Below are 20,758 nucleotides of genomic sequence, written 5' to 3'. Positions count from 1 at the left end.
TTATTTATTTTTTATTTTATAAAATTTAAGTGGCGCTAATTGTACTATCTTTTTTACATAAAGGATAAATTTTTAGGGTGGAAAAACATTAAGAAATATTAAGATTTTATTTTTACCATAATAAGATTATCGAATTATACTATTATTTAAATAGGCTCTTATTTATTACGATTGCCCAAGAAAATGGAAGATGTTAGTATGAAAGAAGAAACTGAACATGGAAACAACTCTGTTAACTTGGTTTCCAAAAATGAAATGTTAAGCAACCTTGAAGGACCTAATTTGACATTTCAAATACATGAAGAGGATCATACATTAGGTAAGCTAACATTAATTTGTTTAAATATTATTTTTTATTCTTAAACAATATATATAATATTTTTAGGTAATGCATTACGTCACTTGGCGATGCTGAACCCAAACACAACATTTGCAGGTTATGCAATTCCACATCCATCTATCTCCACAATGAATTTGAGAATAGAAACTATATCTAATGTTGAAGTTGATGATAAGAACTATAATCTGGATTTAAAGGCTGCGCTCAGTCCAAGTCTAGACAAAAAAAGCAGCTCAAAAAAGCAAAGTAGCAAGGTAGGAGCTACTCAAATCCTTTTAAAAGCATGCGATGATCTGAACTTAATATGTAATAAAATTGAAGATAAATTCGATAAGGCAGTGCAAGTTCATCTCTCGAGTAACTAATAACACAAGCTTTTCTAAAACTTATTATATCGAAGTTAAACTAATATATGGAAAGTAAAGAAACAAATATTCTTAGATGAATTTAAATATATTTAATATTATAACTCAGTCTATTAACATTTTACTAATATTAATTATATGTTTTATTTTTTTTTTACTAAAATATTACATGAAAGATGTTTTTTTTTAACTCCCGCCTTCATTTATGATAAATTACTTTTCAATGAAATTTAATTAAGTCGATAAATGAATAGATTAGTAAATCAAATAACAGCAACTAGCATTCCAGAAACAATTGAATGTGACTTATCAAAGAAGAAAGACGGCAAATTTTTTATATTAGAGTCAAAAAATGATATTTCAAGTGCCAAGGAGCTATATAAAGGATTTAGAAATGGCTTGAGATCCAACTGCAATATTCAAAATCATTTACATTTTGAAAATAGACTAAAAGATCTTGTTCTTCGGATATCTTCTGATCAAGATTTCACTTTGAATGATGATCAAGATCTTGACGATGATGTAACCTGTTTAAGCGTTCAATCAAAAGAAGATATTATGCAAATACTAGAAAAATCCAGAAAGTTAAACAAAGAAAACATTCAAGTTATAGATGGGGTGGAAATTCTTCTTTCAGGGCAGGGCGGAAGACCGTTTGCCAAGCTTGATAAGGATTTTAATACTCAGAAAGTCGAAACTAGAGAATTTGAACCTGAACAAAGAGCTCAAATGCTTCGAAAACTTGACAGCTTACTGATTTCAACTCTCAAATGTACAGCAGAAGTTGACCGTCTTAGCCAAATTAACGCTAACTCCAATATCAACCACTATCCAAACTCCTCCATAAGCAGGAACATCAATGAGATGCGGAGCTTAATCACGGAACTCTACTTAAACTCATTCAAGGGAACACACGACCTATGAGTAGGAATTCAAACTAGAACAATTACCAATCCTAATGTATAGATTACTTAATTTTCTTGATTCTATTTTACACTATTATGGCGGCTAGTGCCGCCTGGAGAGCAGGCAAAATGCATGCGTCAGTTAGGGAATGCCATTAGCAATTTGTAACATACTAAATTGCGACTGGAAAGCTTCGATATCAAAATTGCATGAATAGCAAATGCTCGCAATACTGGAAATCAAAATACTGAATTTCGAATATATTAAACACCACTAAGTAGCATCAGGGCTCAGATTTACCTCTCACCACGGATACGACGAGCCAATTGGACGTCTTTTGGCATAATGGTAACACGGTGAGCATGAATGGCACACAAGTTAGTATCTTCAAAGAGACCAACGAGGTAAGCCTCAGCAGCTTCCTGTAAAGCCATAACAGCTGATGATTGGAATCTTAAATCGGTCTTGAAATCTTGGGCAATTTCACGAACCAATCTCTGGAATGGTAACTTTCTAATCAAAAGCTCAGTAGATCTCTGGTATCTTCTAATTTCACGAAGGGCAACAGTTCCTGGTCTGTATCTACGTGGCTTCTTTACGCCACCAGTTACTGGTGCTGACTTTCTTGCACCCTTTGATGCCAATTGCTTACGTGGTGCCTTACCACCAGTTGATTTACGTGCAGTTTGCTTAGTTCTAGCCATTTTTAATAATACTTTATTTGCTCTATTGTCTTCGCTTTCTCAGGGACCTTGTCGACACAAAATGCAGGCAAGTGATTTTTTTAATTTCCTTTTATCCTCAGTTTATTGCCAAAACTCCACACTTGTACTTTCAAGCATTATTTTACTATATCTCCACACTATTTAATTACTATCCACGCTTCCACATGAACCCCGCCTAAATTTGATTATATTTATTTTTATTTTTGTTGAATATTAATAGAGAAAATGTGGGGGCTAAATGTGGCTAAGTGATAGTGGGTAAGTACTGATGTGGGTGAGGGTAGTAATAATTAATTTTTGTGAGGTGGAGTATTTAATTTCATTCGAGTGAATCTTTGTGTCAACCGTTTTCTACGGACTTTTTATTCGAATATTTGTTGAGAATTTTGGGGTTTAGAATATTTTTTAATCGCCTTTTCAACCATTGAAGGATTTCTCAAAATTGCAAGTCCCATTGGAATTTTGTTTCATCCTTTCCCTGTATAATTGCCAATGTCTTCGTATTCTGCGAATCAATTGTTTTCTCCGTTTATACCCTTTGTACAGTCTTGTCAGGTCCTAGCGTGCTAGAGCAAGGGTTGGCTAGGAGTCAGTGTGTAGTGTAAGGGTTATCGTCCTAGACTTTGGAGACGTATCTAAGCCAGCATTTTGTTGGTCCTGTATCCAGGAGAACATTTCTAAGGAGAAACTTAACTAATAAGAAATATTAAGTTGTACTATTATAGGTCCGAAATAATATAAATGTAGATACTTAGGAACAAAAGGACATTCGATCAAAATAAAACCCTTTCATTGATTAGAAAACCAACAATTAGCAGGAATAGTTGGGTGTAAAATAAAGCATTTCAACTATATTGACTGTAATATATAGAAAATTATATCTTAAACATTAATTTAGATAGAAGCTTAATTTGGAGAATGAAAACCTTAGTGTTAAACATATAAAATGGGTCTATTAACTTAATTTATATAAACCCAAATCGATCATTTCTTTCAACTTAGATTCAATATATTGTGGAGCAACAGAAACTGAATAATATTGAGCCATTGTAGAAGTTGCATCAAGTAAAGTACTACCAAAAAGTCCTTGTTTAAATCTCGCAACGTGATGATGAAGTTGTTCTCTGGCTTTATGAATAGCAATAGTCATATCTTTAATTGTGCATGAAGATTGTAGTTTAAGATGCTCCCTTTCCATTTGATTGTATTTATGCACAAGCTTTAATCTTTTCCATTCATTCAAATTATCCCAACAACTGCTCCACTCAGGACCATATATATTGTTTCTTAACTCTTTGAAAAATCTTTGAAGTACCTGAATTGCTGTCAAGAATTGTTTTGCTTGTGTTGCAACAGATTTATCAAATGTAAGAAAATTATCAACATGGTCAGATATACTACTGTTTTCATTAATTAATTCCTCTATTACAGTGCTCCACGTATCAGCTAAGACATTCATTTCGCTTTTTGAGGCAAAATAGGCAGCCTCATCAACCAATCTTCTTAGTTCAATGATATCTTCTCTTCTATCTGGTCTATAAATACGACAAGGAGTGTCGATCAGATACTTATCTACCCCTTTTCTACTATTAATTTCTTTGGTCATATCTAAGCTGAAAGAGAAATCTATCATACGAAAGTTTTCAAGCTTAAATCGAATCACTCTTAGACCTTGTTTATTCTTGGAGGTAGCTTGTTCAGCACCATAACCAGAATTCTTAGAAGCATCGATATTGATTCCATCACTAGAGGCGCTGGTTGATGTATCTGAATTCAAAATTTGTTTACATGGAAATTTGTTATCGTAAAAAGAGTCATCAAAAGAAGTTGATGCTTTATTTGTATTACATTCATGAGTGCTCCCTTGTAATTTATTATCAGAGCTTTCATAATTGGAATTTGACATATTTATTTTGTTTATGTGGTTTGATTGTTCCATTTTTTCGTTCAGTCTTTTAGTAATTTCAAGGGGAAGACTATTAACTTCCATCAAATTAATATATTCATCATCATCGATTAAGAATCCTTGCCCATCTTTAATAATTTTCGTAATTTCGAGAGGATCTGACAAATATTCTTCCAAAATCATAATATTTGGATGACACAAATCGCAATGGTATATATTTTGCTCCCAAATTCTTTGTAAGAAGTTCAAGGTATGATCTAACAAAGAAAGCCTATATCTAAATCTTCCGAGAATTTCGCCAGCAGAATTATTAATACTAATTCTTAACAACATTTCTCTTCTCTTTATAGCTTCATTGTTTTTATATTGGCTATTTCGAGCTGCAACTAAATTACTATATGCTCTTAAAACTTTTCTAAAGCTGTTTTTCATATGAAAAATTTCACTTTGTCTGAGCCTCTTCAGAACTTCGCTTAAAGTCACACCTTCTAAATATTGCATAAATATATAACGATCAAATTCATGAATTGGAGTACCCCATTTGCTTGTAACTGTGTAAACATTTGGACTAATAAAGTTGTTTAAAACTTTTCTACCAGATATATATGTGGTCATATACTTCTCCATTAAAAAACCAATGTTGAATTCAGAACTGCTCTTATTTGGAAGAAGTATAGGAAGTCTATCTAAATATGCATACTTATATTGGGTACTTAGCTTGCTATTTTCACGTTTAATAAAGACATTAATAGCATCCACATCTTTAATTAGATCTTTTTCATAGCATTGGTATGTTAAATCTGGATTTAAGCTACAATTCTTATAAATCCTAAAATTTGAATTCATTGGGTATAAAGTTGCAGCTACCCCAACTCCGAACATTCCTCCAAAGCTTTTAAGCACGCCAGAGTCATCATATTTGCACTTAATGAAATTAAATTGTTCGCTTTTACAAATCGCTAGATCAATCTCGTGGATCAATTTTAATCTCTCAAATGCAACCTGTCTCTTAACCACCTGCTGCCTTTTCAAATTTTTTTTTATTTCTTCTTGGAAGGTTTCATTTAGATCAGATCCTAGCACAATACTGCAGAATAAAAACAGAAAATAGACTAGCCTCAAATTCATATGCTAGCCGTTTTTAATATTTCTGGGATTGTCCATTTAGAAGTAGTTAAGTGTGCGAGCTTACCAAAATGTTAAATTAATATCTCTACCAACTTAAATACAAATCTTTATCCTTTGCAATGCTCGCTATATCGACTACTCCACCTACTTTAAGTTTGACTTTATTTGAAAATGAAAAATTACTTTAGTCTTATATGACTCAGTCACTGCACGTACATGTCTCTAGGTCGGCGGTACCTCACGTGCATGTGGCGCCAATAAGTTCGATTGCATCATGTATTATTAAATTACTAAATTCAAATAATATAAAATGTAATGTTTTATGGTTCTCGCCACCTAGATGAGCCACGTACGTATTTAGAGAGTTATATGTTATATATAGAAGCTAAGAATAGAAGGTATTGCAGATCTTTTAAAAGTGATTACAGTTTTTAATAAGACGATTTTGCATTCTAGTGATCAATTAAAAAAAAAATTAGCATTCTGTTTGTTGTTAAATTTACCCTAATTTGCAATTAAACATTGTTACTTTATTAATCTGACTAGTTTATTTAATTTGAAGTTTCCAATTTAATTCTAGAAATAATTATGTAAAATAAAATGTGGGCAAATATTCTACCAAAGGAAGTAACAGATAATAAGGTTAGGGCTACTGTGAAAAATAAACATCTTTCCTTAGTATTAATTCCAACTATCATTACGTTTTTTTTGTGAAAAGTTTATTAGGGTTTGTGCTAATTTGCATTACTAAAAGAAAGGAGTTTTTTTTTACCATATAAAATAATTTATTAGTTTGTCGTGTGAAAAATAAGTAGAAAAGAATAATAAGATTTAGATTTTAGGGTTTAAGTTTTAAAAATAGGAAAATTGGCAAATAAAATTACTATAAAGCCAGTGGCTGAGATTTAATTAAATGGTTACATTCAAATATAGGATGAAAAGGCTTCGTACATTTGCAAATGAGGAAATTCAGGAAGAGCTACCACTAAAATCAAAGCTAAACGAGAGACTCATAGCCGAAAGGAAAGAAGATAATACTCTAGAAGAAAAAGATTTAAATTCTCTTGGCAGAGATTTCTCTCAAAATTCTCAGAGTACTATCGAAAGCGAAAATATGGAAGCTAGTGCTCTAGAAATGAGTCTGTTAAAAAGATTTGATGATTTTATGGAGATTATGAGACATCTTAAATTAAATATTAAGCCTGGGTCTTTTAGAGATGACGAAAACCTTTTGAACTATTGTTTTTTGATTTCTAAACCTTTTAAAAACAATAGTATTGGATTTACATTCCACGTGGCAATGGAAAATATTGTAAGCGGAAGACCAAGAGTTTTATCTCAGTCAATGTCAATGGCTATTGAGTATATTTGTTGCACAAAGTTTCCATCTAAATTATTAAATGGTGAATCGCCAACTATTAATAGTCCATTCAAAGTTAATGATATACAAAATAATAAGTCTCCATTGAAAACAGGTAATCTTCCATTGTTGAAAACAATCAAGGAGCAAGAAGTCAGTTCGGGTTTATTTATTGTATTGGATATGGATGAGACCTTAGTTCACTGTACAAACGAAATGCTTAAAGGAGTTAAGCCTGATTTATTAGTCAAAATTGCTACATATTCTACACCCTGGTTTGTATACTATAGGCCATTTCTTAAATTTTTCCTTCAAAATGCTTCAAAGTTGGGAAGCATTTGCGTTTTTACTGCAAGTACTAGAGAATATGCGGAGCAAGTAATTAACTCAATCGACCCAACTCAAGATCTCATTAAATATAAGTTATTTAGAGAACATTGTACTGTATATAATAAAGGTTACATGAAGGATTTGAGAATAATTCAAGGCGCAAATCTAAAAAGAACAGTTCTAGTAGACAATTCTTTGATAAGCAATACGCTACAATTAGACAATGCAATTCCTGTCGATAGCTGGTATGGATGCTGCAAAGATAATGAGTTGCTTAGATTGCTTGTACTATTAAATAGAATACAATTGCTAAATGATGTTAGGCCATATTTGGCAAGTAGGTATGGAATCAGAGAATGGATAAATATGAATAGAACTAAAGATAACTTAATGCCTATATGAGAATTAAATTACTTAAGATACAGGGATAAATAAATCGATTATTTATGATTAATGCTGCCCAGAGTTTTTTGGCCTTGATATTGGACCCCAATTTGCCTCAGGGTTGGGAAGCCATCTAGGCCCATAGTTTGCTTTAGATTCCAACAATACATCAGGATGGATGTCAAATTTAATGTTTTCAGTAGTTACTTGAACATCCAAAAAATTATTATTTTTTTTATTTTTTGATGGGTTTAAAGTTGCCCAAGATCTCAAGATATCCATTACAACCTTGTTTGGGGCATTCGTTTTAAGGGAAAGTGGATCCCTGTGAAAGTGGGAGGATTTATATCCCAAATGCCTGAGCGCAGAGTGAAACAGCAGTGGCCTGATCATTTCAATACCTAGAAAGTTACAAAGAGAAGGAATATGATAATGCAATACACAATCTTTAAGCTCATCCTTTATTGCAGTTAACAAACCCTTAATTTTTTTATTCATTGTTATTCCATCCAATGTACAATAATCAATATTTACATTCTCAGTATTACTATCCAATTGGTTGCAATTACTAATAGAAAATTCTTCTATTCTTTTGCACTCACTTAACATCTCTTCTACAAAATCGTCATCATAAAGCTTTCCTGTATATATTGGGCCACCTATACAATATTTCCCAGAGAAGCATTCTTTGCATTTTAAATCTCCAGGGCTACCTTCATATAAATTTAGATTGAGTTGGCCTGCTTTATACTTTAGTTTATTATAATCCTTGAGGCTATTTACTCCGGAATCTTTTTTTGCCGATGTATTGCTATGCAATTTTTTCTCTTCATAATCCAAGTTATCCACACAATTTTCAGATTTATTTCCTTCCAGATTTTTCTTTGTTTCTCTCAATCTTTTTTTAGAATTATATACTTTTTCTCCAAAGTTAACAATGTGAAAGCTCGGGGCAGTTTGTGCATTGAAGTAAAAGTCCAGTTGTAGTTGAAGTATCTTTACAACGAATTGCACTTGTTTTAACCTTAACGAATACTCTGACATAAAAATCAACGCTAATACTTAATAGTGGGATTATACTTTTTTGGTATTTTGCTGCAGTAGTAATAATTGTATTTAATAATAATCTCAATGACATTTCGTGCCCATAACTCTTTTTCAATGCATTTCCTCCATACTTGTAAAATGTAACCTCAGGAACATTTCCACATAGTACCGGCATATCAGTAGCTGTAAAACATGCAAGTCCATCTTCTTCACATGCATGCACTGTCCCATCAATGAATGGCGCGCAAGTTCCATATGGATCAATATCAACTATAGTGAATCCAGAATTAGATGAGTTAGAAGAATTCGAGACTTTTTTCCCACCTCCAAGAAGAGAACTTATAATGCTTTCAATGGAAAACTGATTAGATGACTTAACTTGTTTAATTAGGCTTGGAGTTGAAAGAGAGAGAAGCTTTCTGGCATCTGCGCAGATACAGGTGTAGTTTTCTCGAGGAATGGAATTCAATTCAAAATTTTGTTGCATACGTTCAACAGCTACTGGGTCGATATCACCACATACTACATGGTCTATTTCATGTGGGAGCTCTTTAATATATCTTATAGATCTGAGACCAGATGCACCAAGTGGTTCTAAGACAGTAACAGAGAATCCGGAACTACCATCTTCCTTTGATACTATGCTAGTATTACCATTTAGATCATTAGAAGTAAAGTTGCTTTGTTCATCATTTTTATCACCTTCACCTTTAATGGCAAAGTTGAGTCTTTTAAAGTATTTTTCGCTCAAATTCTTTCGTCTTAAAGCCAAAAATGACTTTATTACAATTAAAGAAATGTCTCTATTAAATACTTGAGCAGGATTGTAAAATATATCATCGTTAGTTTTGTGGATTTTAACTTTTCCTTCATAAATATACTCAGAAGATGAGCCATTCAAATATGAATTTGGGTTTATAGAAGACTCAGACATCTTTGCAAATATTTCTGATCCAGAACAATGCAATTTGAAGGTTTTTTTTTTGATAACCCCTTCTCTTAAATGTTAATTTTGACTGTTAATTGATAATACTTGGGTTGCCGCCATTCAGCGGCAGTTATTGTCCAAAGAAAAAAAAACTTTCAAATAAATCAAATAAATTATTCTAATAATTTATTCTCAGGAAGTGGTAAATATTTCACTTGTTTGGAAACAGCTTCAGTATGATCATTCCAGTTAGATGTTTCACATGCGGAAAAGTTATTGGTAATTTGTGGCAGCCATGGCTGGTTTTACTACAGAATAATGTTCCTGAAGGGTAAGTTGAATAAAAAGTTTATTCATTAATTTATATTGACTATAACTCTTATTCCTTTAATCATTTTAGAGAAGCTCTTGATAAGCTAGGATTAAGAAGGTACTGTTGTAGAAGAATGATTCTTACACATGCAGACTTGATTGAAAAACTTATGGCATATAACATTCATGAGAGGAAAACTATGATGAATTAGACTAATTGGCTTTTCTCAACAATTCTTTAATTAGCTCTAGTAAATATTTAGCAGGGCTAACTTCAACAAGAGCTATAGTACAATTAACTATTATATAAATTCTAATTAATTAGTCAATATTTTTTTCGAATTTTGAATTATATTATTACAATGTAATTTAAATAGATACCTTTAAACATTCCGTAAATACTTCAAAGATATTATGAAATTCTATAACTCTAATGTACCGAGAATATCTAATTTATTTGAAACTATCTAATAAGATCTAGTCATTGAACCTTCTGACAATAAATGGAAGAATTTTAAATCCTGCCCATGCAACTGCAATAAATTCAAAAAATTCAACTTTGATAAATTTTAGTTTTAGGGTTTAAAAATTTATATCTTACCTGTTAAGAAACGTATTTTAAAAATCAACTCCTTTTTTAATATTTCCGTTGGTGATTCTGGATTTGTTAAGATTAGTCACAAATTATATTCAACACACACATACCTTTTGATTCTTTGCTTAAGTTAAACATGTTATACTGCAAAAACCACGCCTATTATTTTATCAAGTTGGCTTCTTGCCCTTCATACCAAATAGTAAATAAAGGACAAAGCGTCAAAGTTTTTTTATAAATAGGGTACTTCAAAAAGAATTTAACTAATAGTTTACCGCCAAAACGAGGCGCCAACAAGTTACAATAAACAGGGGGGACCTTTTAAAAGAGAGAAAGGTCAAGAAATAATCAACCGATTTGGTTGCAATGAAAAATAATAGTTAAGCTTTCAATGCGTACCACTAATTAGAATTATATTAATTATATTCAGTAGAGGAACATGTGTGTGTAGACATACTTGGATAGAAGTGGGGGATATTGTAGCAAAGGTATTATGCAGATTCTGCAGTAGAAATTAGCAAGTCCACAAGTAAAGATCTTAGGTAGGATTCGAAAGTTAATTTTTGATGAGAAACTAACTTCCAGTTGCAAATAAAGAGCTTTTAAACTTTTTCATGCAGTAGGGAGGGGTAAACCATTAAAATACCAAGCAAAAGGTACCGGTAAAAATAACTGAATAATGAATTGGTGTCTCATAAGTGCGGTAAAATGGGAACAATTTAAAATTAACTAGAGTGAGTCAAATTTAATAGAAAGTAAAAAAAGAACACAGAAACGTTAAATTTCGAGAAATGTCAGTTATAGGTCTTGACATAGGAACTATAAATGCAGTGGTTGCAACAATTAATAGAGGGGCTGTAACCATTGTGAGAAATGAACTCTCAGAAAGAACGACTCCAATATTGGTTGGTTATACTGACACTGAACGTTTAATTGGCGAGCCGGCTTTGACAAAAATGAAATCAAACTACAGAAACACTTGTAGGTATATGAAACCCTTGATTGGTATGCTCCCAAATAACGTGGTAGAGACGGAGAAACTGTATTCATTGGCGGAAATCACAACATGCGAAAACGGTAACATTGGGTTCAGGGTAAACTATAAGGGCAATCAACAAGTGGTTTCCTTGACTAGTGTTTATGCATCTTTTCTCAAGCGTCTAAAGGAAAACACTGAAAAGAGTACAGGCCAATCTGTTAGAGATTTGGTTATTAGTATTCCAGGATATTATGATAACGTTGCTAGACAAAATGTATTAGATGCTTTACATATTGCAGGGATCAATTGTTTGAGACTTATGAACGAGGAAAGTGCAGTTGCTCTTGATTATGGCATATTCAGATCTAACAATTTTGCAGAAAATGAAAATGTTGTTGTAGCCTTCATAAGTTGTGGGGCGGGATACTTTTTCGTTTCCATTGTGAGATTTACTAAAGGCAAGTTCGACATTCTTGCAACAGTTTATGAGAACAGAATTAGTGGGCGTTTAATGGACTACGCTATTATGGAATTTGCTGCTAGAGACTTTAACCAGAAGTATAAGACTGACCTATTAAAAGACCCAAAAGCTAGGTTAAAATTAGAGGATTCTGCGACAAAATGCAAGAAGATTCTAAGTGCTAACCAGGAGGCAGCCTTCGTAACAGAATGTGTCGACGGTGAAAACGATATTAGCATGATGATTGAGAGAAAAACATTCGAAGAGCTTTGCTCTAATATAAGCGGATATATTAACAACATGGTTGATTCTGCACTAAAGCAAGCTGGAATTAAGATTGAAGATATCTCTTCAATTGAGATAATCGGTGGTTGTAGTAGAATCCCATGGGTTCAACGCGCAATTGGGGCAGCCTTTAATGATAAGGAGCTTTGTAAGACTTTAAATGCTGATGAAACGGTTGCAAGAGGCTGTGCTCTTCAAGCTGCTATGTTATCTCCAGTTATCAAAGTACGAGAATTCAATATGACTGAAAGATTCGCTTATGAAGTTCTTTTGTTCTGGCAAAACTCTGCTGGATCCTCAGATTTCAAATCAGCAACTCTCTTTTCACTTGGAAGCGACTTGAATGTTTTAAAGAATTCCACATTTTCCAAAACTGAACCATTTGAGATTGCACTTAGATATGCACCAAATTCACACACAAATAATCTTGATCTTGGAAGATACCTTGTTGATCTCCCTCCTCAACAAGATTCGAAAGTCAAGCTTTACATTAGACTAGATAAGAATGGAATTGTCTGTCTGGAAAAAGTTGAACAGATTAAAGAGGAAGTAGTAATGGAGAGTGCTCCCACACCAACTCCAGCATCAGGAAATCCTGAAGACTCCAACTCTAATGACGCGCAATCAAATGAGTCTAAACCTGAAGAACAGCCAGCTGTTCCCCAGCCTACAATGAAGACAAGGATTAAAAGGACTAATGTACCATTCAAACAGATTGGTGAATTACAAGGATATTTGAGCGAGGAGTCAAAGGCTAAGTTCAAGGATGGAGAAGCCCGTATGAGTACAGAAGACTTATTGATTCATTTAACACGTGAAAAACTGAATGAATTAGAGTCATATGTATTTGATATGCGCTCTAAAATCTCACCTGGAGGCAATTTAAATCAATATGCAGAGAAGCAATCAATTGAGAACTTCTTAGGGTTCTTGGCACAGGCAGAGAACTGGATCTATGATAACTATGAAAGCACAAAAGAGATCTTTGAAAAGAAACTAGAGGAACTTAAAGTATATGGAGACCCAATTGAGATGAGATACCAAGAGTCTCTTCAATTAGAGGAGATTCAATCCTATATGAATTCAATGTTTGAGCATTTCCAGAAGGTATGCACAAATGTGGACATGGAATTTACTCCAGAAAGCAAACAGCAAGTAATGGATGGTTTGAATCAAAGATATCAGGAATTTAGTGAAGCTATCAGAAAGAATTTTGAAGATAGAAACAAGTTTGAAAACCTGATTGTTTCTTTAGACTCTCTAAGGCAAATGTGCGATGAAGCCAAGAAATATTGCAACGATAATTTAATTCCAATCCCGAAGGTAACTGAACCGACAAACAATGGAGGTGAAAAGATGGACGATTCTAAGCCATGTGCAGAACCAGGAAACAATGGTGATGTACAGATGGAGGGAGATAACAACGGAGCTCAGGGGGCTGGAGAAACCTCAGAAATCTCGCAAGAGTCAGAGATGAAAGATAATTAGAGAGATTTCTTCAAATTGAACTTTTCTAATTACATTTATTAGAATTAGGTGGAGCTAGATTAGAGTTAAATGAACGCTTTTTTTTCAAAGATAGAAAGGAACTCTTTTGCTTTGTCTAGTATGAGTTAGTGATATTTCAAATAAATTAATATTAGTAAAATTTAACTGTAAACTTTCCTATTTTTTAAAAGCATATCTCCTTAACATGCTAGATTCCCTATTTAGCGTTACTGCGTAAATTGCATGCATTTGTTTCACGCACCGGTAAAGCAGAGATTTGATATGGGGAAAACTATTATAAGTTAAAATGATTAAATAAGGAAACATTTATTGCTAGTTCAAATATTAATGAGTTTAGCACTCTTTCTTCCAACTATTTGATAACTAATTTAGTTACAAATCACACTAAGAAAAATTTCTGTAAGATAGGAAGATAAAAAAAGAAATATTTTACATAATATAATATTAACCTTTAAATATAATAAATTTGGAGGGATAATAATTTTATCTGAGTAGAAATAAAATCTAGTCTGATAATGCCATTATGTCATTCAGACTGTGTATATGATGCCTCTTGTTTATATTTAGAGTGATTATCAGCCACTTTGGGCTTGGAGGCAGTTATACATTGATTCTGGGAATATAAGTACGGAGGTAGAGGCGGAGGAACCTTCTTACCATTTCTATATCTTGGGCGGTTTCTATCATACTTCATATAACATGCATTACAGCAAATTTGTTTTTCAACATATGTAGTGGGTTGAATATTACTTGATGGGCTTGTTTCAGGTGTAGACGAGATCTGATCTGACTGAGCGTTGAACGCATGGTTAGATTCCTGCTTTAGAGATATCGAATGTTCGTCTTTATTGCTTGAATATAGTTCTCCCAAATTAAGGAATCTCCACTGTGAAGTTTGAGTAGTTCCACAAACAATACAAATAGCAGAGCTCTTGTCAATTTTTCTTCTTCCTCCAATATTTGATTTAATGGATTTTCTAGACTTTTCAGCCTTTCTACTTTCTTGTCTGAGACCTATTTTAGATACCCAATCCCCTAGTGTGTTGGAGATCTCGAATCCTCCATCAAAATTATTGAGTGACTTTCTAGAATTTGAAGATTGTGATTTACTAATAGGCGAAAGAATTGAAGGAATTGTCTGGGAAGAGTGAATTGGGGAGCTATTCACTGAAATACTACTACTGCTCACTCCACCCGTAAGATTGACAGATGGTATATTTAATCGGCTTTCTGAGCCTCCAATAATATTGGCTGTAGGAGTCAAATTAGCACCTAAAGCCCCCCCATTACACGGAATTTGAGATAGTGATGCCAATGATACCATATTTGGAGCCTGAGATCCTCCATTTTGTAACTCAAACAGGTTAAAAGGCATAAGTGTGGATCCAGTTCCAGTTCCAGATCCAGTTAGAGTTCCAGTTCCAGTCCCAGATCCAGTTCCAGTCCCAGTTCCAATTCCAGTTCCAATTCCAATTCCAATTCCAATTCCAGTTCCAGATCCCGGCCTAGATCCCTGTCCAGTTAATGCACTATTATTACCTTGCCAACCAAGATACATTTGTCTAAGTAATGGATTAAAACATCCTGTTGTTGTACCTGCTATTCCGTATCCACCGGCTAAAATTGGAGAATACATAGCCATGGCCATTTGATTGTATAATGCTAACTGTTGATAGTAAGCATTCATAGTGTTATTCCACTCTATCTGAGATCCAGGATAAGGAAATAAGCTATTTGAAGAATCTACTTTCGATTTTAAACTCCCTTCATCTACACTGAGTGAATTAAAACTATTCGAGTTATTACTCTGAGAGTTATTAACTAAGCTTGGAGGAAGCAGTTGAGCACCTGTTGCTGGGCTACATGAAGAAAATCCAGCTCCTAATCCTGTATTATTAGAAGTTGATCCTCCATTTGGGAAATAACTATTTGAAGCCATTTCTTTATTCTTCATCTCAGTAATTCTTGAAAATATTGAATAAAAGTTACTCAAGTTTGAATATGCGTCATCTCTTTCATTTACTATATTGCATCCTGGTGACGAATTCGCACTAATAAACATAGTAGGAGGACTATCAGGAACATTCTGAGATGCCAGCTTGCCAGTTGTTGAGTAGATCAGCATAGGATCTTGCGCCAAATCTGAAGCTTTGACATTACTCATCTCGGGAATTGGCTCTTTGGATATTAGATTTGTGCTGAATGACATTTGGATTAATTCTTTTAACGTCTTGAATAACTAATATACTCTATTAAATAAGTGATAGTTAATTGGCCAAAGCCAAATTATTTTTATTAATTTCTGATATGCACTGCTTTGTTTTATATATTCCTTAATTTCCCCGTCTAATTATCAGTGCATTTTACTTTCATTCGTGACCTTTCTTTTTTTGTTGCTACTGACTGAAAAAGAAGCCCTTAGAAACAACTTCCTCACTCCAACCAGATACCAGAAATCTGCTCAACTCACCTTATCAATTTGCTGAAACTTTGACTCACTTTTTCGATACTTTTTTTCTATTCTGTTACCTTGATCTTTATAACTTTTGCATCACAAAGATTTAATTATAGTACTTAACCACTTTATACTCACTAAAAGCTTGAATTTTACCTCTTCATATAATGATATATTTGCAGGCTAATTATCATTACAATCTCTCTTGATAATCTTTTTCTACTTTTTTCTAATGATCTGTAATCTAAAATTATACCGTTACTTGCAATTAATGATTTTAACGTCTTGCCTCTTGTCGAGAAGCTAAGGCGCCAACACTGCTCGATATGATGTTTGTATGGGATTTCGCGATGGGTAAAAAATTATACAATTTTTTTTTAGTTAATTTTCCTCTCAAAAGTATATTTTGGAGCCGATTATAATGGATTCTGATAGCTTTAGTTTCTAGTTCTTACATTTTCTTCATAAAGAATTCATCTTTTTTTTTTTAATTTTTTTTAATATTAAATATAAGCATACAAGTTATTAAAGACGACGACAATATTTTTTCGTGACTTATCAGTAAACTTACAAATAGTTAATCCTATTTTGGATTTGGTCTTTTATAATGAATTACTCCATCTTACTAATGATAATTGTTATTCGCATGCATTATCTGTGTGAGCCAATTATTTAAATCATTAACCAAAAACTATAGTAAAAATCACTTTAAAAAAATTAGGAATATTTTTGGTGCTTACAGCTATACATGATCTTTTGTTTATCTGTTGTTCTTTACATTACTAGATTATCTTCAAGCCTGCTCAAAATTATAAAATTTGATTAATAATAAATACTACAAAATATATATAGAAACTCAGTTAGATACGCATACAAACGAGTTATATACATTATTTAGAAAATAAATAAAAGTTGCTTTATTAATGTGTTGAGTAGAATAAACCGAAAAAAAAAACTTTTAGTTTAAAATTAACCTTTCAAATTATTAAACTATTAACATCAAAACTTTCCTCCTACTGATAATTTGGTCTACTATTCTTTTCTACTCTTATTTCTTCCCACCATGAAGGCTGTGCAACTTCAACCGGAGGATCCTAAAATTTTTTTATTCATTAGTAATAGATCCTTGAATTTCAACTACCCAACTATTTTGGAAGTTCTACTTAACTTACTTACCCTACAACAACCGAGTATCTTAAATAAAAACAAAGGATCAAAGTTCATTCTCTTCAAGCTGTTTTACTGCAATTAATTCACTTGTTGAACTCTGTGGGGTTCTCACAATCTTTGATTAATTTTCAGAGGTAAATTGATTTGGCGGTACGTCCAAAGTAAGTTTAGTTTTTTTTTTTAGTACCTATTTTAACGTAGAATTGATGATGCAACAATTATTAAAAATTACGTATTAAACTTAATAGAAAGTTTTAATAGCGAAATACTGAAATGGTAACAGAAACTTTGAATAACAACGAGTCAAAACATGCAAATAGATCTTAGTAGAATTCTAGAAATAAGTGAAAAACCTAAACTTTAGATTAAAGGTAGTATTATGTATTCCGGGAATACATAATAAATAAAAGGTCATCCATCCTCTCTTTTCCCTTCCTGCAATATCTCTTGCCAAATTTTCCTTGTATCTTAAGCATTGCCTTTCCCGTAAATTAGAAATCCTTTTTTGATTTTTTCATTATACTTTTCATTCTTAAGTTGAAAAAAATAATATAATAATAATACCTTCCTTATAAGATGGTGAGAAAAATTTTATCGTTTCTTAATATAATTACAACAGAATAGTAATAACCGCACCACTATAGTGAGATCAATATTATTGCATTTGTGCATACAACGTAAATTCAGATATTCTTATCTTGCGAATATTAAGCACTACTTCGACAGCTTGGTCTCTTTCTATCCCTTCTATTTTTCCTCATTAAAATGAGATAAGTAAACATTCTAATATAAACAAAGAAAGTCAAGAGCATCGTATAATAAAGATTCTCTACTATTCATGAGGTTTAATAATTGAGGCAAGGAATCATTGTAATGCCTTATTGTTCCAAACTTTCAGAATTTACCTCTTCCTTTGGATTCTCACTTGCATTGCAGCACATTGAAGTTATTGAGAAACCATCGTGATGCGATGCTTCAATAGCCTCAGGCTTTATTGGAATAATATCCTTTGGCATGCTTAGAGGAGCAGCGCCTAAGACTGCCATTGGAATACATTGTTGAACTGGATAAGTGACAATAGGTGTTTGATCCATTGGACCTAATGTGTCAACATTGACAACTTCTTTAGATTCAAGTCCTCTAATTAGATTCTGAGCTCCAGAAGGAAGTGAATCAATATCAACAACTCCAGCAGCAGCTTCACATCCACATAATGAGATTTGGTGTGGTGCTAAGTTAACCTGCTGAGGTGCACCGGTTACCAAATTATATACAGCCTGTTGTTGTAGCATAAAGAATTCTTGAGTATACATTTCTTGAGTTTGAATAGTAGGTGTAAGAATCCATTGGTTTTGTAAATATGTCATCATTAATGGATTTCCTGGAGACATTGGTAAAGGATCCCACAATTGTCTTTGCAAGTTCATTTGTCTTTCAAAGCTCTGCATACGTTCTAGGCTTGGTTCCTGGTTGGAGTCAATACCATCCATTGCCTCACGGTATGGTGTAATCATCCTATCAATTTCCATCTCGCCAACTAAAACTCTTCTTTCTTCTAATAAATCTGCATTAACCCTCATCCACATAGCATGGAAGTCAGCCTGTGATAATTCTGCGGGATTCATCAAGTGAACATCCATCTCTCTCTCTCTCTTTCCAAATTCAACATCAACAGGTACTGGTTTGATAATATCTTCATACACAAAATAGGGAACTTCTCTTACACATTCCACCTCGTATACTTCCTCAGTCATCTTAAACTTTGGAACTACTCGCTTTCTTACTGGAATTGGAACAAAATGATCACGGAATTCCAAAACTGGAACATGGACTGGAACAACAAAGGGCTTTGGGACCATGTATGGCACGGGAAGTTCAATCAAAGATGGAACAGCGTCTCCTACTGCAACTCTTGTGATGCTAACAACAGTGTTCTCATCAATTTCAATAGGGTTTGGTGGGAAAATTGGGAGTGATTCAGGGGCGTTAATAAAAGGTTTTTCTGGTTCCTCTACATATGTCACCTTTTCTACAATCTTCTCAACTGTTTTATACTCCACAACAGGTTTGGTTACAACCTTCTCAACAATCTCCTCTTTTGGAACGTATTTAACGTTATACCTCACAACGGGATCCTCAATAATTTTTTCCACTGTCTTAATTACTGGAACCTCCACAACTTTCTCTCTATATTCAGGAACTATACGTGGAACTGTTCTCACTACTTCCTTAACTTCAACATCTGGTACTACAGTTTCTACCAACTTAACTAAAGGTATTCCTCCCTCAGCTACGCCACTTGTCGAGCTTTCTTCCGGGATTTGGAGCGATGGAACCACATATCGCTGCTCCTGAACTTCATCTTCAGCAAAGCGAGCATGGTGCTCACGTCCCGAGGTCTGACCTGAACGCTCACTATTACTCATCTTAATTCTATTTTTCCCTTGTCCTCTTATATCTCTTATTCTCTCCTGCTATTTTTTTAATACATGTATTAGACATAGACATAATGAATTTCCATATAGCACACAAACTCTACGTCATGCTTTATTAAATTTTTGATCCCAATTATCTCACAATTAAATAAAGAGCACTTTACCGCCATGTCTTGTATATGATCTTTAAAATTATTTCGGAAATAGCTAAAGTTGTTATTGGAGTTTAATAACAAACATTTGTTACCTGATTCATTAGTTATTCTTAGAATTATTGTGTAAATGTAATGTTTAGTATTTTATTTATCCTTCTGAATTTTTTTTCCTATTATTGCAACTTTGATTCCCCGTTTCTAGACAACATTATGACAGAGGATAATACAAGAATAGCATAATTCGAAATTCTAGAAATGTAGATGTTCTTTCAGCAAGATAAATTTGCAAATCTTATACGAGAGTGCCATCAATTATGACCGCTTTCTCTTGTTTCTAAAACTAACGTTTCTTAATCATGCACCTGTAACATAGAGCTAAAAACTTATCAAAGAGCTATATTGTTAATAACATTAACTATTCAATGCAATATTAACAACATTCAAACGGAGAATCAAATTTTCTCCATTGCATGCCAGAGTTGTCCATGCAAAAATGTTGCATGTGGGATGGCGCTATTTTAAATAATCTGCCTGCTTTAATGATATATTAAAAATTTAGAAATAAATAATAAGGAGAATTATTGTGTTCGCAATTAATTCATTTCTCAAACTAATAGCTATAATAATCTAACAATAACTTTTTGTACATTCAATGTTGCACTTTATTTGTGATTTATCACTTATATTTCAATAATTATTGAAAAATATAAATTTACTTTGTTGTAGACGAGACGTGAAGAACTGTGATAGCATGTGCGTACGTATATATTGTAAAGTAATATATGTATGATAATGTAAGTATATTATAATCAGTTGAATAGTATAATAAATGCGATAATCTGATTAATAGAAAATCAGAAAATACTAGCGGTATTTGAGTAGGAGAAAAGCAAAACAATAAGTTTTAAGGTTTGAATTAAAGATCGTGTGCGAAGAAAAAAATAATTAGGGGGAAAATTCCAACTTTATATTGAATTAGGTAAT

General features: G+C 33.0%; 9 protein-coding genes across 9 annotated transcripts; 4 read left to right on the top strand and 5 right to left on the bottom strand.

Annotated features, from left to right (window-relative positions):
• The first annotated feature begins 408 nt into the window (after window positions 1-408).
• Chro.40364 (hypothetical protein) lies at window positions 409-705 on the top strand. Its single annotated transcript, XM_663541.1, has 1 exon — window positions 409-705. One exon carries the CDS (start codon window positions 409-411, stop codon window positions 703-705), a length of 297 nt encoding a protein of 98 aa, XP_668633.1.
• A 246-nt stretch (window positions 706-951) lies between these two features.
• Chro.40365 (hypothetical protein) lies at window positions 952-1,629 on the top strand. The annotated part of the gene is made up of 1 exon (XM_663540.1): window positions 952-1,629. The coding sequence occupies one exon, from the start codon at window positions 952-954 to the stop codon at window positions 1,627-1,629; it is 678 nt and encodes a 225-aa protein (XP_668632.1).
• A 278-nt stretch (window positions 1,630-1,907) lies between these two features.
• Window positions 1,908-2,315, bottom strand: Chro.40366 (H3 histone, family 2; histone 2, H3ca1). Its single annotated transcript, XM_663539.1, has 1 exon — window positions 1,908-2,315. One exon carries the CDS (start codon window positions 2,313-2,315, stop codon window positions 1,908-1,910), a length of 408 nt encoding a protein of 135 aa, XP_668631.1.
• Window positions 2,316-3,291: 976 nt separating this feature from the next.
• On the bottom strand, window positions 3,292-5,370 carry Chro.40367 (hypothetical protein). Its single annotated transcript, XM_663538.1, has 1 exon — window positions 3,292-5,370. The coding sequence occupies one exon, from the start codon at window positions 5,368-5,370 to the stop codon at window positions 3,292-3,294; it is 2,079 nt and encodes a 692-aa protein (XP_668630.1).
• Window positions 5,371-6,283: 913 nt separating this feature from the next.
• Chro.40368 (ENSANGP00000011443) lies at window positions 6,284-7,462 on the top strand. The annotated part of the gene is made up of 1 exon (XM_663537.1): window positions 6,284-7,462. One exon carries the CDS (start codon window positions 6,284-6,286, stop codon window positions 7,460-7,462), a length of 1,179 nt encoding a protein of 392 aa, XP_668629.1.
• Window positions 7,463-8,375: 913 nt separating this feature from the next.
• Chro.40369 (ENSANGP00000010185) lies at window positions 8,376-9,425 on the bottom strand. The annotated part of the gene is made up of 1 exon (XM_663536.1): window positions 8,376-9,425. One exon carries the CDS (start codon window positions 9,423-9,425, stop codon window positions 8,376-8,378), a length of 1,050 nt encoding a protein of 349 aa, XP_668628.1.
• A 1,692-nt stretch (window positions 9,426-11,117) lies between these two features.
• On the top strand, window positions 11,118-13,538 carry Chro.40370 (heat shock 105kD; heat shock 105kD alpha; heat shock 105kD beta; heat shock 105kDa protein 1). The annotated part of the gene is made up of 1 exon (XM_663535.1): window positions 11,118-13,538. The coding sequence occupies one exon, from the start codon at window positions 11,118-11,120 to the stop codon at window positions 13,536-13,538; it is 2,421 nt and encodes an 806-aa protein (XP_668627.1).
• A 547-nt stretch (window positions 13,539-14,085) lies between these two features.
• Window positions 14,086-15,768, bottom strand: Chro.40371 (hypothetical protein). The annotated part of the gene is made up of 1 exon (XM_663534.1): window positions 14,086-15,768. The coding sequence occupies one exon, from the start codon at window positions 15,766-15,768 to the stop codon at window positions 14,086-14,088; it is 1,683 nt and encodes a 560-aa protein (XP_668626.1).
• A 2,294-nt stretch (window positions 15,769-18,062) lies between these two features.
• Chro.40372 (membrane skeletal protein IMC1) lies at window positions 18,063-19,610 on the bottom strand. Its single annotated transcript, XM_663533.1, has 1 exon — window positions 18,063-19,610. The coding sequence occupies one exon, from the start codon at window positions 19,608-19,610 to the stop codon at window positions 18,063-18,065; it is 1,548 nt and encodes a 515-aa protein (XP_668625.1).
• Window positions 19,611-20,758: the final 1,148 nt, after the last annotated feature.

This window comes from Cryptosporidium hominis (genome assembly GCF_000006425.1).
Source record: "Cryptosporidium hominis TU502 chromosome 4 CHRO014133, whole genome shotgun sequence".
Lineage (NCBI taxonomy): Eukaryota > Apicomplexa > Conoidasida > Eucoccidiorida > Cryptosporidiidae > Cryptosporidium > Cryptosporidium hominis.
Note: the sequence above shows the minus strand (reverse complement) of the source record. Positions and strands in the feature narration are given on the sequence as shown.